Source organism: Ostrinia nubilalis, chromosome 1 (genome assembly GCF_963855985.1).
Source record: "Ostrinia nubilalis chromosome 1, ilOstNubi1.1, whole genome shotgun sequence".
Taxonomy (NCBI): domain Eukaryota; kingdom Metazoa; phylum Arthropoda; class Insecta; order Lepidoptera; family Crambidae; genus Ostrinia; species Ostrinia nubilalis.
The window spans coordinates 12,133,249-12,150,462 of record NC_087088.1 but is presented as its reverse complement, the minus strand read 5'-3'; the positions used below and the strand labels follow the sequence as shown (position 1 = coordinate 12,150,462).

The following is a 17,214-nucleotide window of genomic DNA, read 5'->3' as shown; positions in this document are numbered from 1 at the left end:
TCGAGTTTTAATCAGACTAACGAACATCAATTCCTTTTTATTTATATATGTTATAGTCAAACCTCGAAGTTCCGGCACTCCTAGGTTTGACTAGTCAATCCTCAGGTCTGACTAGAAGTCTTAGTCAAAGCCCAAACATTTCGGCCTTTGACTAAATAATGTTAGTCAAACCTAGGAGTAACTAATTTGGTCAGGAAAAGGTCGAAACTCAATTTAATGAAATCGGGGTTTGACTAGTCAAACCTCAATTAAGACTTTAAACTAAACTATACTTAATTCTGATTTCGAACTTATTGCATAGGCGTTACGACGGTCGGTTTTCACGCGCACGCGCAGCTATCTCTTTAGGTGAAGGTACGAGTAACTAAACTTATACAATACTGAGGTTGGTTGTCAGTGTTTCTAGATCGATCTTGATTAATTACTAATTTTTAGGGTTCTGTTACCTTAAAGGATAAAGAGTTTAGACCCTATTATTATGACTTCGCTAAATGTTGTCTGTCACCAGGCTCGTATCTCATGAATCATTCACTTTAAAAATAAATAATTCAATAAAATACTTACTTAAATATTTAAGGGGGGCTCCTATCAACAGCAACAGCAAACGTGACTTGTTGCAGTTTTTTACTTGATATTAATTAAAACATAAACAGGTGAACCCTTGAAATATTCACATAATTTTAGTTGCATTTTAAAAATAAATCATAAAATTAAAATAAAATAAACATTTAAGGGGTCTCCCATACAACAAAAGAGTCGCACGGAACCCTTCGTGAGCGAATCTGACTCACACATGGCTGGTTTTCTATTTGCCGTCTACTTTTGACCGAGTCTGTCAGTCGTTTCTAGGCAAAGCCCGAAACAGATTATTTTAGTTTCGACGTTTGACTGAACCGTTTAGGCACTTCTAGGTTTGACTTAGTCAAAGGCCGAAATAAGAATTTACTTCGGGGTTTGCCTGAAGGCCTTGGTCAAACCTAGGATAGACCAGTCATTCCGCGAAGAGACTGCATATCGACCTTTGACTATGACATATAGATAGATTAACCATCATGAAGAGCTGATAAGTTTATAGATAAACAATTGTACAGAAACCTAGACACGATGTAATTATCTCACGGGTGTTTAAGCTGCAGTAGTTGATACAATACATCATTATTATTACATTGTTCTGAAGATACGTTAGAGTAAGTGGCACCTAGTTGGAACTTGTAAGTTTAAGTAAGTATACATACATAGAGTCTTTCAAAAATATAACTAGTGTATTTTTTTAAATTATTGTACAGGATAGGTCATAACTGCTGAACATATGTCTCCCCCAAATTGACCGACATAGCCCAACATATAACCATTTAAAGGTTGCAGAAAGCGGCATCCAGTGCAGGCCCAATCGTGAACTTATTTATTAGTACACAGGTTTACAATAGGCTAATTATCATGATACCTAAGTTCTACAAAGTTAGCACATATCAAATACATTGATATCACCATCCGCTCCGAATACCGACGGAATCGCGTCCAATTAGATCGTCGCAATAGCTTTCACTGTCTCCGGGGATACAAATTAAATTCACACATCCCGCACGCGTGTTATGTTTACGCAAATCATATTTGAAGCGTTCCCTTTACGCGGTTAACGGGAGGAGACATTTTCAAATCAGCCAGTCGCTTGGCCGTCGCCTAGCTGTGCACTTGAAAACCTGAAAAAAGAAAACCTTTTCATAGAAGTGAAGAATAGTTTTTTGATAGTTGTAGAGATCATAAAGCTAGTATCTCCACTGCAACTCCTGTGTAGCCAGGATATAAATCAATTAAACTTAACCAGTGAATAGTTAGGGGTACACAAATGGCTTCCAAAGGCGGTTTGTTGTTGACGTGTCACATTTTCGTGTGGGCGGCGGCGGCGCTGGCGATGTGGGCGGCCGGCGCGAGCGCAGCGGTGCGCTACGACTCTGCTACGCCGCACACGCCGCCCTACTCCAAGTACAAATACATACCGTTACAGTGAGTATTACATATTTTTTCATGTTTTCATTGTAGGGTTCTAAGACAGTATTTTTATGTTTTAATTACTTATTTATTCGTTACGTGTTTTTGTGACAGAATATTATCTTTGTTCAGATGCAGAGACTAAGGTGTCAATATACCGTAATGTGAACATAATTTCGATTACAAAACTCTAAAAGTGGGTTATGACTATTCTGATTCTCTAAATGGATTGATAAAACAATTAAGAGTATGCAGAAGCCTATAGATGTTAAAGTCACTGGGTTAGTCCTGGGTTATTATTACCAATTCGATGTTTATTAAGGTACCTTTACTGTACCTGTTTAAAGATCCCTTATCTTATGTGCAAGTACAGTGTTGTTGTCAGTTTATCATTTTTATTTCATCATCATCATCATCATCATTTCAGCCGCAGGACGTCCACGGCTGAACATAAGCCTCCCCCAATGATTTCCACATCGCACGGTTGGTAGCGGCCTGCATCCAGCGCCTTCCTGCTACCTTTATCATCATCATTATTTTTGTCAATTTAATTTACAAAATATAAAAATCTATTACGAGCTTACAGTAATTCCACAACGAAACTGAAAACTTTCCAGCAATGAACAACAGTTCGACCATGAAGACTCGCCGTCACTGGAGGACCCAGAGCCTCCAAGGAACGGAATGCCACCTTCCGAGCTGATCCTCACCGGTCTACGTACCCTCTTGGACGTCGTGAGGAACATCAACAAGAAGCGAGCAAGCGCCAGCGCCAGGGTTGCTGCCCACAACTCTACTGCAGTTATGGTACGCTTTTGAATGTCTAACTTTAAGTCTTTAAGTTTTCTGAATTAGATTTTTCTCGTAGCTTGAATTTCTCTACTCAAACTTCTACGTTCAATTTAAAGGCTCGAGTTCATACTTTAAGTTGAAATTCAGCACGCTCAAGCTCTTCCTTTCTTTCAAACTTAACGAATAGGTAGTAATATTTCATTTGTGATTACACAACGAAGTCCCTTCACACACAATCGACCTTTCTCTTTCATGACATTTTCCAGGTAAATGACAAAGACGTAGTTAGGTTATTGTCCCATTAGGGACTAGTAAAAATGGGCATATAAAAGTATTACTGGAATATTAAACCGCTACCAACGGTTTTTAGTTGTTAATTCTTGCTCGGCTTGATGCAGAACATTTTATCATTAAGCAAGTTAAGTACTTACAATAATTATAAACATTTTTACCGTAGCAGAATTTGAGATGATAATCTCAAATTATACGGTTAAATTACGGTGTTATTTTTTAAAATAGCGATGAAAACTAAAATATTATGGCGTTCCAGTAAATTCCGATACATAATTTAGCTTATTCACATACAAAATTGCGACACGACCCCTATCGCGTGAAGTTAATTTCGCACTTCAGTGATTTTCCTCGGACCATAGTTTTTTCACAATTTCTCCTTATCATTTACTTTCATGTGAGAATGTGTGTCTGAAATGGAGGCAAATGGACCGTCGAATTTTAACTTTTGTCCTTATAGTTAGTCCTCATTTAACTTACTTTTAACCTTGACTAATAACCTTGGCCATACAGTTTCAATTACCTAAGTTTCAGAAGGGGTTGCTAAGGTAATGTTTCTGCAAAACTGCTGAAACTGATTGTGACTCGCATTACAGTACTAAATGCCTTGGGCGTGTTAATATACAGCAGGCTTAAATATATTAATACACATGAATGGTCTAAGTTGGTCACGGTAACGGTACCGCCTGAACTAGGTGACCGGGTGTCGTTAAACGACGGCACCCTTGTTTAGCCAACCACTCATGCCGGGTTCACACGATCGTGCAAATTGATAGTAGACTTGGTGCTAGGATGGAACTGACCAATTTAATGTGCATGATAGGAAGCGAAGCATTACGATTATGATATTCACGATAATTGGAATCGAGAAAGTTTGAGTTGTGGTGCATTTGTTATGCTATTAAGACATTCTCGTAAGTTAATGCATTGGTAAAATCATATTATTTACTCGTATATGAGTCCTTACCCAAAGGTATATTAGCTACAGCTCTTAGTGAAATCAGTTGATAGCTATGTATTCGTGTATCTAGCACCAATCTTTATTTTGGAAGGTTTAGATGATACTGCAGTGCTTTGTTTTGTGCTGTCGTTCGCACAATCATCTCTTTCGATTCCTTTCAGCTACGTAAAGCTTCTTCAAGAAATGCCACAGCGGAGAGCGGGCGAGGGTTCGAAGACTACTATGATGAGCATCCTCATGACACCACCACCACCGCCAAGCCGATGAAGCAGGGCCGGTACACCGACCCCTGGGCCGGATACTACGACTGGATCATCAACGAGGGCTCCTTCAAGTTCTGGAGCGTCTTCCAGGTGAGATTTTACTTTCAATAATTATGGGAAAGTATTTTTTCAGCTCATTTCACATGTACAAGATGCTCTTTGAATTATTTTCACTAGTCAAGACGTCTGTGGCTATTAGATCCAGGTCGATATAGAATTTGTGAAACTTAAAAAGCTTTTGAAAAAGTACCTATGTTAAGTTATTTAACTTCTTTAAATGTTCAGTTCAATTTACTTTGGAGGTTAAATTAGAGACAATAACTTATTCTGTACTCTAATTTACAATTCAAAAAGATGTGCAAGAGAGCTACAAATAAAGATTTACTATACCCCATTTCTAGGTCACATGTCCGAGTATGTACCTACATTGAAGGCATAGTCTATCTGACTTGGTATTTATTCAAGGTTTTGTTCCAAGTTACAAAATAGTGATTGACACAATTTATATACCTACATAGGTATTTGCATGTTTATGTACATAATTATAATGACACACTTGTTCTAAGTTTCCTGTATCCTCGGCATTGTGGTCAACCTTTTATTTGACAAATTAGCTTTGTCGTTTACAAATAAGTACAAATAGTTCTGACCTCCTGGCCACCCTAGCGCATCGTAGCGCAAAAATATTTTCGTTAATTGATCCGCTTAAAAACAAGCACGGGTTGTTATTTGGTGATCAAAACGCGTAGGATGCCGAAGTCATAACATTGACATAGTTTTGTCAGGCCGCGGCCCGTCAGGCATGGGTGCCACCTAGGCCAGGCCCTCGCATTTATCGGACCTTGCTCGAGTCATTATACTCCAACGTTTCCTACTGTTTTTCCTTAATACCTGAATTACTTTGAATGTCAATAATCATTAATAACTCAGATTTTTTCCCATATTTGTTATGTTAAAGTAATATTAATTATTTTATTTACAGCAAGATCGAATACCTAGCTGTAATTTATGTGCTTAATGCGTATTGCTCACATGAACTGCAACTAAGAGCGAGTTCACTGCACCCGCGCTTGAATTCACAGTAATGGGTGGAAGCTGGGGGATCAATCATGCATACAACAACCACCACTCAATACTTTACCATTAACTGTTTAAAATCATTTCTGCAAGTATAAACACCTGATGTATATTCCCACACAATTTGCATACATCGCCTACGCGGCTTTGTTTGGTCTAACTAAATAATTATTAGTTGCAATAATATTACTACGAAACACGAATGGACTACCGGTTAATTAATACCGTTAACATATTATTTAACGTGACCGTAATTACTAAATGGTATCATCAAATGTTTCCGGATTTTTTACTGTAATGATGAATCTACGTCACCTGTAGCAGAGAATTTTGTGATAATAAAGTCACAAAAGCGGCAACAGGATAAAGATATACCTACATAGACAATAGATAGTATGCTACAATCATCACTGTGCTTAAAAATAAAAAAATATTTATTTAATACACGTAATTTAGTCAATGATGTAATTTTTATATTTATAATTTATGTTAAAGACATCTAAATATTATAAAACAAATTAGTAAATAAACAGGTAAACTAGTTAGACAGTAAAATGTATCAAATTAAAAATCAATTTGTTACGATCACATTAAATTGTCTGGGAGCTGTTAACCCGTTAATTATGATGTCATGTCAATCATTACTATAATTATTATTAATGAAATTAAAATTACTTTTTTATTGGTTTGCTAAATGTAATTAATTTCGGTGTTTGAATTTTTTTTATTGATTTCAAACACTGCTTTGTACATTTATTGCCGTGTTGTCGTCTCTAACTTATTTGTTCTAGTATATTGGTAGTACGGCATTTTCATGAAACCTTCGATTTTATAGCGAAGTTCAATTGGTGCGGTCAGTCGTCCCATGCCTTTGCATTAATTAGCATGTCACTGATTATGCAATGCGTAATTAAATTAATCATCGATTTGCAAAACGCATGGAGACTTTTTTTTGTCTTCAGTGGTTTTTTTTTAACAAACATGGTTTTATTTTGCAGTCACGATAAATGCATAATAATGTGTATCTTGTGTTATAAATATTAGGAAGCTCGACTAAAGAACCAGGAATAAAAACAAGAAGTATAAAATAATACCATATAAATAACGTTATTGCAATTAATTTACGAATAGACCTTAACATTAACAATTTTACATTAGTAACGGATCATCGTTAATCCAGATTGAGTTGTGTTTAATCTAACTCTAAAAGCAAAACTTTCACCAAAATTGTATCTGTCAAAATACACATTTACATACATCATATCACAAAACGTAATACAAAGTAATGGAATATGAAATCACGACGTCCCCGAGGGGATCATGGTCGCGCGAAAAACAGATTCGCAACTCGCGTCTGCTCCTTGCACGGGTGTGGTAGCATATTCAGAACATCATTTATTGTTTACGTAATGTAAGCAGCCCACGGTGATTCACCCATAGGCCAAAAATCCAAAAATGTCACTGTCTAATCCCGGTCCGATGATGTCCCTAGGTTATTAACTAGTAACCAAGCTATCAAAAACTATAAATAGTAATGTAATAAGGTCAAGGTTTCATTCACTTTTGTGCATCGGAAGTGAGGGCATCTCGAGTCTATTTACCGCGAGATGTGAGTCGTCGAAAGTTAATCACTATGTTATTGAGTGTTACTGTGCCAAATCGAATGTTTAAGTGTGTTGATCATAATAATATGGAGGTTCAAGAACAAGACTATGTACTTTTATTATCAACCATTTTTATTTTTTATAATGCTCGGTTTATTTTTATTGAATTTTTTTAGAGAGACACTTTTTTCGAAAAAAAAAATCCTTAACTTCTATTTCAATTAGACTTATAACTTTTGAAATGCCTTGTAATGCCATGAATTATTATTTTTTAAATAGAAGAGACTGTCCCTAATAAGGGCATATACGTTTCATCTGCCGCTTTTTGCCTCTTTTTAAGTTATAGGGTATCAAAGTATAATTTTCGGTAGTATTAAAAATAAAACATTTTTTAAATATTACTTTTATATTGTTTTAGGTAAAATTTTCAAATGTTTCGTTTCAAGGATGATGATATTGACCTTTGGCACTCTATATAGGGTAGTTCAAAGGAAAAAATGATCATATTCTTAACAATTTGATCGAAACTTCGTGCCTAGCGGATAACGTTGAAAATATTGATTTAGAGACTTTAAGTGGTAAAATTAACTATGTATGTACACGAATTTAGGTTTTATGGGCAAAAGCAATTCGAACTAAATCTAAATTAATAGAAAAGCACTCTAATTGGTTGAATAATGTCGAAAATATTGATGTTGAGCTAACTGATTTTCGTTTACCTCATCACGATGACGCTAGGCGGTTTTTCTTGAACTCTGAAATTTCAACTGAAATTACTGGTATCAAGAATAGTCTACTAGATCGGTGCTGGACCAACTTCAGTGTCTAAATTCAAGATATAACATTAATAAGACGAAATTCGAAGAGTTCGCTTTAGAGACAGCTCGACAATTAGTTGCCAAGTATCCTTGGTATAATATACCTGCTTCCGTTCACAAAGTACTAGTCCATGGTACTAATGTTATAGATCACGCTTTATTGGCAATCGGGGAGTTGTCTGAAGAACAAACACATTAAATCATTTAGACGCAATTATACACGAAAATTGAGCCGCATCTTGACCAATAAAGATTAGGTCAACAGGCTTCTTCTTCATTCAGACCCCCTCTTATCAAGTCTACGTAAGTCAAGGTTAAAAAAAGATGCCCTATCAAAATGTGCACTGGATTTGTTATGTATTTAAAATATTATTTTTTGTGTTCAAAATTGGAATTGTTATGTAGGTATTTAAAATTAATTAGATGTATTCTTGCAATTTTATTTTATACCTTTATAGTTAACTATTCATATAAATAACCATTATCACAAAATTCTAACATTAAAAGTCGCAGTATTAAATGTTTTACATTTTTTATCTAAAACAAAATTACTATGAGACATTTTTTCACCTGAAAGTAGACATTTGTGTTGCGAAATATCATAATTATGTTGAAATTTTAATTATTTGTGTATATTCTAACATGTTTCAACGTATAAAATAAAGAAAACCACTTTATTTTGATGTTAAGTATTTATGGCCGCCTTAGTACGGAGCGTGAATCACAGTGCAGCCCCAGGAAAACATATAATGTAGTTAGTAGTCTTGATTATATCGAATAAGTATCATCGAATAAATAAAAAAAAAATTATGTAAATTTTCGGAAGGTTGAATTAAAAGAGGAGGACATATTAGTTTTGAATAGTCACATATATATTTCGAAAAAATAAAAATCCATTTACAAATACCCAACTCGATAAATCATGATGTTAAAAAATCTTTTTAGTAAAAATAATACTATACACCAAAGTTTTAAGTAACTATTGTAATTCTGGACTCTACATATCTTGTATGTGTGTTGTAAACAACTGTACCTCTAGTAGGAAAAACTTTCGAGTTCGTTTCGTTGCGTATTCAAAGTGTCATCGAAAAATTTTGTATGAAAAATTAAACAGCGCCCCCTAGGGCGGCTATAGGTAATATAGGGGGCGCTGTTTAATTTTTCATACAAAATTTTTCGATGACACTTTGAATACGCAACGAAACGAACTCGAAAGTTTTTCCTACTAGAGGTACTGAGGTTATAACGGTGACACAAACAAAGTGAAAACTTAAAATTCTATTACTGAAGTTTGCACGTGTGCCCACATTAATTCAGGACAAATCCCAAACCTCAAAACAGTCCAAAACCGTGTAATTTAAATTTTACCTTGAAACATTACAAAGTTCCCATGAGTACGACACATAAATTGTCATTACCACACGACAAGGTTCCATACCTTGAGGCGTATAGACTCTGCAAACGTAATTTTTAGTTATGCTATTTATTAACCGCCTATCTGTTATGTTCGGTTCGTACATAGACATTCCATTATACGTTACTCTTCCCTCCTTTTCTGTAGGCACAATATGAAACCTGATTTTTCTGAAAAGCGTCTTCAATTCGTTTGTGTGGCTTTGAAACGTTGATGCTCAGTTCCGGAGGCGTGCGGGTCGCGGTATTGAACCCGCGCGTGCAGCGTCTATTATTTTATCGCTGGTTCCGCGCTCGGAAGCTATCGTTCATTTGTTTCAACGAACTTAAACGATCGACTCACACCTCACTATTGTTGGGATCATGTAATTTGAGTGCATCAACTGCCAAAGCATTCCGATGAATTCATTAATCAAATTGCAATTAATTTTTTGTGCGTTAACACGGATCTAATGGCTAATAAATAGACTATGATGCGTAACTCGGACTTTAGCTAGAGCCATCATTTTTTATTTCAGTCTAGATTTATTAATAATTAATCAATTAATAAGCCTATTTTTGCAATAATTTTATCAATAAAAAATCCGAGTAATTACATGATGTCTACCTAGATTTCATCGCTACATACTTAAAGTGATTTATTGTTAAAAATAAAAGTTAGGTTTTAAATGCAAATAAATAAACACTACGGCAAGTTCGCGCAGGTCAATCGCCTTTAATTAAGAAAAATAAACAAACAAACTTGACTCCGGCACCGGATGATTGAATCAATCAACTTAATATTGCCATTAAAATTAATTTGCTACGTGAATCTCTTAATGAGTTCATTAATGTACTTAAATACAAATTGTTTTATACATATGTTTGAGTAACGTGAGACACGATCGTTTGGAGTTCTGTACCTCTAGTAGGAAAAACTTTCGAGTTCGTTTCGTTGCGTATTCAAAGTGTCATCGAAAAATTTTGTATGAAAAATTAAACAGCGCCCCCTATATTATAGCCGCCCTAGGGGGCGCTGTTTAATTTTTCATACAAACTTTTTCGATGACACTTTGAATACGCAACGAAACGAACTCGAAAGTTTTTCCTACTAGAGGTACTGATGTAATTTGGAACTCGTTAATTGTTCGCAATTAGATTAAGGGAAGGCGTACGTTAAAATTATTTGTTGTCTAGCCAAACAAAAATACCGTTAAATATTATTGATAAAAAATACTAATGCAATAACAGATTATGTAAATTCCAACAGATACGAGTAAAATATTATTCTTTAATGTCGTAGAATGTTTTAAAATGCATGGAATTGACATACTTCACGAAGCTATAAATTAAAACGAGCAAGTCAATGACCGAGTTTTAAATCAAGTAAGATTGGGCAAACTGAAAAAAATACTTTTACAAGGCTATTGTGATAGAAAGTGAGAAGTTTGTTGTGAACTCCTAACCTACTAAAGTCCACCTAATTAGGTCTTATTAATTAAAGTAATTTGAAACTATAAATGCATTTTTTTCCAGCTCTTCACTGCGGCTCTGCTCTTATACGCCTGTTTCTCTGCCATCTACTACGCGAAATTCAACCCTATCCTGCCGGACTACAGCATGGAATACGACGACTACTTCTTAGAAAGGACAGTGGGCAGAAAAGCCAGAAGTTTGGATTCCTCAGAACTGCCTTCTGGGCTCAGCTGGATCAACTCAAGCACCTTCCAATTCATCTTAGACGCTATAGCAAAACATTATGAGGAAGAATAAACTTCTGTATTCTTCTTTCAATACCTGAACTTGAACTTAGTGTTAAGTTCTGCAACTTTTTCTAACAATAACAGATGCAGACTAAAGTTACTGTATATTGATTAATTGATTTCCGAAAGTAATAATATGAACCTATAATTATATTCAAAAGAAATAACCGTTTTTAGTAAAAAAACAGCATATTAAGCTATGTAAAACAAGATGCGCATGTTTAAAGGTTTTGCTAGGTTTGAGTAATTATTTTATTTTGTACAGGGCAACGACGGCTGATAACTATTGGTAAGTTCCTTTATTTGTAATTATTTTAAGTGATAAAAAGTCCTTGTTGCCCTGTATTGAATGTTAAAGCTTGATTCGTTAGACTTTTTAGAAAAGTCTACTCAGTCAGGCTTTGGATTTTAAATTAGTATTAATTTTTGTTGACAGTTTTGCTCAATTTAGTTCGTAGCTATTTTGTATAAAAAATAAAAAATGAAATAATTTCCTATAGTTTCATTATGTTTTGTTGAACCGGTCCAATATAAAATAAGTACACATTTGGCTAATTCTGTGTTTCCAATCCCTTAAGAAGGTTTAATGGTGTATTATCAATGGTCTTACTTCATGGAACACTCGTTCAAAAAGGCAATAGCTTCACTTGCGCCGTGTCCAGTGTGGTGTAGGCCGTGTAAGGCGTGTAAAATTTATTTGTGGTGTGGCATAATGGGCTCTAAACCGAAGCCTGGTGAGAGGAGCACCGCCGAGGGTCGTAAATCGGCCGGGCTAAGGGCGGCCGTTTTATGCCGTGTAGCCCGCACTGCCACGCTATTGGGAAATAAAGCTTTCGAGACCAACCGCGACGTATACTAAACAATGTGAGAAGACGTTTTCCATTGTTCCTAGGGCTTCACCTAAAGGGTCGTTTTCCGGTTTCTATGGAAAATGTAACCTTATGTCTAATGATAGGTAGACAGTTAAATTGTTTTTAAGTGGTTCTGGTAACTCTACATTAGAGGAAAAGTCATTTTCAGTGCTCAAATAATGATGATATCTAGTTTTATCATACATATTATTTTGATTTGTCTATAATGATAAACTAATCGGTCACTTTGTTATGACTATGCCATTCACATCCTCAGTCGTCAGCCTTTTATTGGTATCAATGAGTTTTTTATATTCAAGGAAGGAATAACATTTCTTATCGCGCAATCCAGAAATCCATCGGAAACAAGCCTCGTTAGTTTTAAACGGTTTTTCTAAATAGCTCTATAAATATATCAGCTTTTTTAACCTAATGAAATACCATCCAGAATAAAAGCTCAATCGTTTAAAAACAAATTTTTAGTTTGCAAAGATTCATTTTTCAGAAACGGTTTTCTTTTTTTCAGTTATTTTAATGCTCTAGCTAGATGACTTAATATTCCTCATGTTGATCGATCAGGTAATTTCAGTATAAGGTCGGTCTTAGCGGTGGCGGGTCGACGGCCGCGCGCGCAGCAGGACGATGTCGTCATTATACCCCTTTACGAGCGCGGGGCGGACGCTTCTAGCCTCTAGTTCAGAGAGAAGCCTCTATAAACTATTGTTTAAACAAAAGGGCTTTTCAATCATTGATACAATTTCAGACCTTGTTAAATAGCTGATGTTATTTGAAATTAGAAAACATTATTAAATTAAAAGGTTTTTCACGCAGGAAGAAAGAAAATACTGAAAATTCAGTATTTTCTTTCTGAAAAAAAAAATCTGTTTGTAAGCAGGCTGCGGTCAATAAATAATTTATTGTGATGCATTGCTATATAATTTACGCGACGCTAAGGCTGGGTTGCACCCTCTTTTTTTAACTTTAACAAACGTCAAAAATCTGAAACTCCACACAAAAAGCACCGGTTATCGTTACAGTTACGGTTAAAGTTAGTTGGTGCAACTCAGACTAATAGTATCATCATTACGTATGGAAATGCGCAACGCACCGGGCCCGACTAATTTTTCCCATCAATTTATTAGACGACAACGTGCATATTTCACTCAACCGAAGTACATATTGCTTGCTCCACCATTTCTCATTTTTATCACCCAGTCTAGAATAACATAAATTCATGTTCCCGGGTTGAGCAATTTTAAAACATGCGGGAGAAACCACAGGCGGGAGAGCTCCTCGATAAATAAAACCTTTGTTACTGGACTTCAGCTCTATGACTCTTCAATGCAATACTCATGTTTTTATTCATATACTTAACCTTGTGTCGGACTTGTTGTTACGCTATTATAACAGTTTTATTGTTATTGCTACTAAAATACATAGTTAAGTCATACATAATGCAGATAATTATTCGTATTTACCTACATATAATTACCTCCTTACTAGGGTTTCTGATTTCTCGACCTATTTTTTTTCTCGAGTTTCGAGAATTCTCGAGGCCAAACTCTCGAGTTTTCTCGGGTCTCGAGTCTTTTAATGAAAACTGCTGAAATCGGTTAAAAAACCTGTGTTTTTATTAAATTTCAATAATAAAAACACAGGTTTTTTTAATCTAATATACCTACTTTTATGCACAACAATCAATATTAGAATTTAGTACCACTTATTTTGGTAAGGAAATAAACAAAAAATAAAATCTTCTTTCATAATTAATATTTACTAATAATCATAACAAAAGTCATAAAGTCGCGTGTACTTTAAGGATAAAAATCTGGAGCTACAATTGAATCACTTGTTTTCCTTCTTGTAAAGAATACAAGTCCAAATAGCAAAATTACGATAAATAAATAAATACATTTTCAATTTTTTTTTTTACTTTAGTGGATTGCTTGCACGCAATCTATGCACATATCGTGGCAGCTTTTAATTAAGGCTACACTATAAACACATATTGTTTTTAATGTTTTTTCCAGTTAATTGTGTATGTCTTGTTAGCTGTCCTTAAATAAATAAATAAATAGTTTTTTTTTATGAACAAAAAAAACTTTTTAATAATTTTTTAAATTTCTTACAGATAACGACTTGAATACACTTTACGAGGAGGCACGAGTACCTAACCTAACGTCTGTTAGGTAAGGTAACTGTCTAGTTAACAAATTTTTCAGTCTTTAAATCAGTCAGATTAAACATGCATAATAAATATAGCATACTCGTTGGTGAACATTATTACTTAGTTTCGATTGAGATGCAAATTAAATCAGTTAAAAAAGGAAATACTAGGCCAGTCTAAAAGCAACGTTGACCTATTAAATAATAAAAAACTTACTTTTGTCTAAGAAAATAGGCTTTCAAGAATATTAAAGCTTCAAAATCGAAACTCGAGAATTCTCGAGCTCCGGTAATTTTTTTCTCGTCTCGAATGAAGCCAAATTTCTCGAGTTTTCTCGAGTTCGAGAAAGCTCGAGCAGAAACCCTACTCCTTACATAAATTTGTGTATGTTACCGAAATTACGTTGGTTTTATGTTTATAATTATAATTAATCATCTTCATTATCTTTTGTATGTACCAATGGTTCAAAATGTAAAATTCCATTGAAAATGTCTACCTTCTCCTTGAAAGATAATTGAAAAAATAATGATTGTTTATAGCCTGTGTATTCTTCTGTATTGGACTTTAATGCGTATGAGAGCGCAATGAATATAATTCATAAGATGCAAAAAGATATAGTACATTCCTACCATACTGCTCTGACTGATTTATTGCCGTGAAATCTTGTTATAATAAAAGGCATGAGTATGTATGCATAAATAAATACTTTTTATGAGATAAGTGCGAAAATATGTGACGTACAACCAGATGTGATAAAATAACGGTTCTATAATTTCGTCATCAATCGGAATTCATAGTCAGGAATCCAACTGTTTTGTTGATTCTAGAAAACAATTAACCCATATCTCTAGTTACAGTTAGTCGATAATAACGTTACCGTGATATGGGTGATAGCGATCATTGCGCGATCAATTAAGCTATCTCGCGCTTCGGCGGCTGACCACAACATTTTCCGAAGAGCCTGTGGTTTGGTTCGTATTTTGCGTTACAATTACACGGGCCGGAGGAGTGCTAGCCGGCGGAGTTCGGGAGGCGGCGGTCTGTGAGGAGCTGTAGGAGGCCAGAGTCGTCTGCGCCGCGGCAGGCTTCCCCGCCAGTTCAATGATCAAGTGCACCGCGGGCGCACACCCGACGGGTCCGTTTCTGTGCGCGGCTGCGCGGTCGTTGCGCGTCGAAGTGCCGTGTTCCAAATACGAATTTTGTTGCTAAGTATCGCTGAGTGACACGAATTTATTTGGCAATCGATTTGCGGACGTTAAGCCAGTGCAGTGTTGTTCGGACGTTGCGTTTCCCGGCCCGTTCTGGATGTGCTTCTATTGGGGTCGCAAGGAGAGGTAAAACTTATTTTATACGGTGTAAGGTAATTAAATGTAGAGCTCTTGTAGGTTGTAGGATTAATTAAACTTAACTGAAAAAGTTTGTTAATAAAATAGGGGATCATAAACATTATTTTAATGACAGTAATTAAAAAAATATGTGTATAATTATGTGTGTAACTTATATCTATTATAGTAAATATACGATACGATAAGGAAAATATGAAATACTACATAGGCAGGTACGCAAATTATCTCGATAGTTCGTAGCGCGTGGCGCTCTCATTGAAAAGACATCAACGACATGAAAACTGACATTATTGCAAATAAATAAATTAACTACAGAAAGTTCCATGAAAATGTATTAAATACGATATAAGTAAAACTAAAAATATCGTGGTACTCATAATTGTTCAATGTAATGACCTACTATGCAAAACAGTGAACATGTATGAATAATCTAAGTTATAACGATAACTGTTCATAACTACTTTATGTTGTAGAAGCACATAACTTGTTCAACTTATGCAGAATATAAATATGCAGTTTTGACCCTTATTCCTATGAAGTGTTGGTAGTTACGTTTTATTTTCAGCTCCTAACATCATTGAAGTCCATAATGAGAATTCTTTCTGTGTTCGATGACTAACACGTAGAAAGTAAGAAAACCCTAATGCGTTTCAAATCATCTTAAGTCATTGTACTTCCTTTTTCAACATTTACGAAAAGCTCTCGAGTAACGGACTCGACGTTCACTGTTAATTATTACTGTGGGGCTTGAAGCAGAACGCTGCTCATTAGTCACTCGTACCGCAGCCTTTTGTCTAAATATAATAGCCAGAAAAATATTGACAGCAAAGCTAAACAAACTAAAATTAGGTACAAAAATATTTACGTAGGTACGAGAAACTGAAGATTTTTATTTTATTTTTGCGTCGAGGACGATCATGACCTTATGATCTTTTAAAGGACAACGTGTCAAAATAACAATTACATTTATATTTAATAAATATAGTTACACAGAAATAAGGAGATACCTACTACACTTCGATAAACTTGTGCCACGACGTGTTCAAATATGAAGAGCTATGAAAAGAAAACAGCCCTAAATTGAAACATTAGATTTAATAGATTAGAATAAATTAAATATTTAAGTGAGTACTCCATAATTCTAAAATACTTCTCACATAGGTAATTTTAATATCAGGTAGTAGATATTTGACCAAACACATCATACCTATCTCTATTCTTTTTTGTAAGTAAAATCAACTCAATTGTCCGTAACAATGAAGATCTATTGATTAACGCACTGAAAATAACAATGGAGAATACATTTTGATATTAAATCTATTTATTGCTCATAACATTTATACCTCGTGAGTCATGCAATTTTTATTGTTATGAGATACTGCCCCTGGATAAACAAAATTCAGTCTACACGAAAACTTTATGGATGTTATGGTTCTCGATAAGTTATCTTTATGTTGGAAACTTAACTATAAGATGGAATGTGGATATAATAACTTAGAATGAATATAGCCTAGCACAACAGCTAGTACAGCTATCATAAAGCCAAGTACTTGTTGAGGTGTGCGTGCGCGCAGCGTAGCGGGACGGCACTGTTGACACACATAGTGTTATGAACATGCGATAATTCTATGTAAAACTCTCTGGTAACATTATCTCACATAAACTGCCATGATACCACCATACAGGGAGACAATGATGGTAAAAACGGACGTCGCGTAACGGAAAGTCAACTATCGGAAACAATTTTATTTTTATCAGAAGATTTTGTTTGTTATCTGAATTTTGGACGAACAAAAATACGACTATTATTTGAGCCTAAGTTTAGTAATGGATCATTTATCTTTTGTTAAAAAAAGTAGTTTTTCTGATAAATGGTGAACATAAAAATTTTAGTTTTGCA

The 17,214-nt window shown here is 35.0% G+C and overlaps 1 protein-coding gene and 1 long non-coding RNA gene across 2 annotated transcripts in view; both read left to right on the top strand.

The window, feature by feature from the left end:
• The first annotated feature begins 1,286 nt into the window (after positions 1-1,286).
• On the top strand, positions 1,287-11,402 carry LOC135072599 (uncharacterized). The gene is made up of 4 exons (XM_063966586.1): positions 1,287-2,004; positions 2,607-2,796; positions 4,195-4,386; positions 10,724-11,402. Exons 1-4 carry the CDS (start codon positions 1,847-1,849, stop codon positions 10,958-10,960), a joined length of 777 nt encoding a protein of 258 aa, XP_063822656.1. The 5' UTR covers positions 1,287-1,846; the 3' UTR covers positions 10,961-11,402.
• A 3,686-nt stretch (positions 11,403-15,088) lies between these two features.
• LOC135072635 (uncharacterized) overlaps positions 15,089-17,214 on the top strand; it is a 48,528-nt gene continuing 46,402 nt past the window's right edge. The window contains exon 1 of the long non-coding RNA XR_010257467.1: positions 15,089-15,302. This is a non-coding gene — a long non-coding RNA (uncharacterized LOC135072635). The remainder of the gene's footprint in view (positions 15,303-17,214) is intronic.

Bases quoted from the DNA above. Each gene is read 5' to 3' on its own strand.
- LOC135072599 (XM_063966586.1), top strand. From the start codon at position 1,847: ATGGCTTCCAAAGGCGGTTTGTTGTTGACGTGTCACATTTTCGTGTGG. The intron at 2,005-2,606 runs GTGAGTATTACA...AAAACTTTCCAG, and splicing joins TACAAATACATACCGTTACA to CAATGAACAACAGTTCGACC. The intron at 4,387-10,723 runs GTGAGATTTTAC...ATTTTTTTCCAG, and splicing joins AGTTCTGGAGCGTCTTCCAG to CTCTTCACTGCGGCTCTGCT.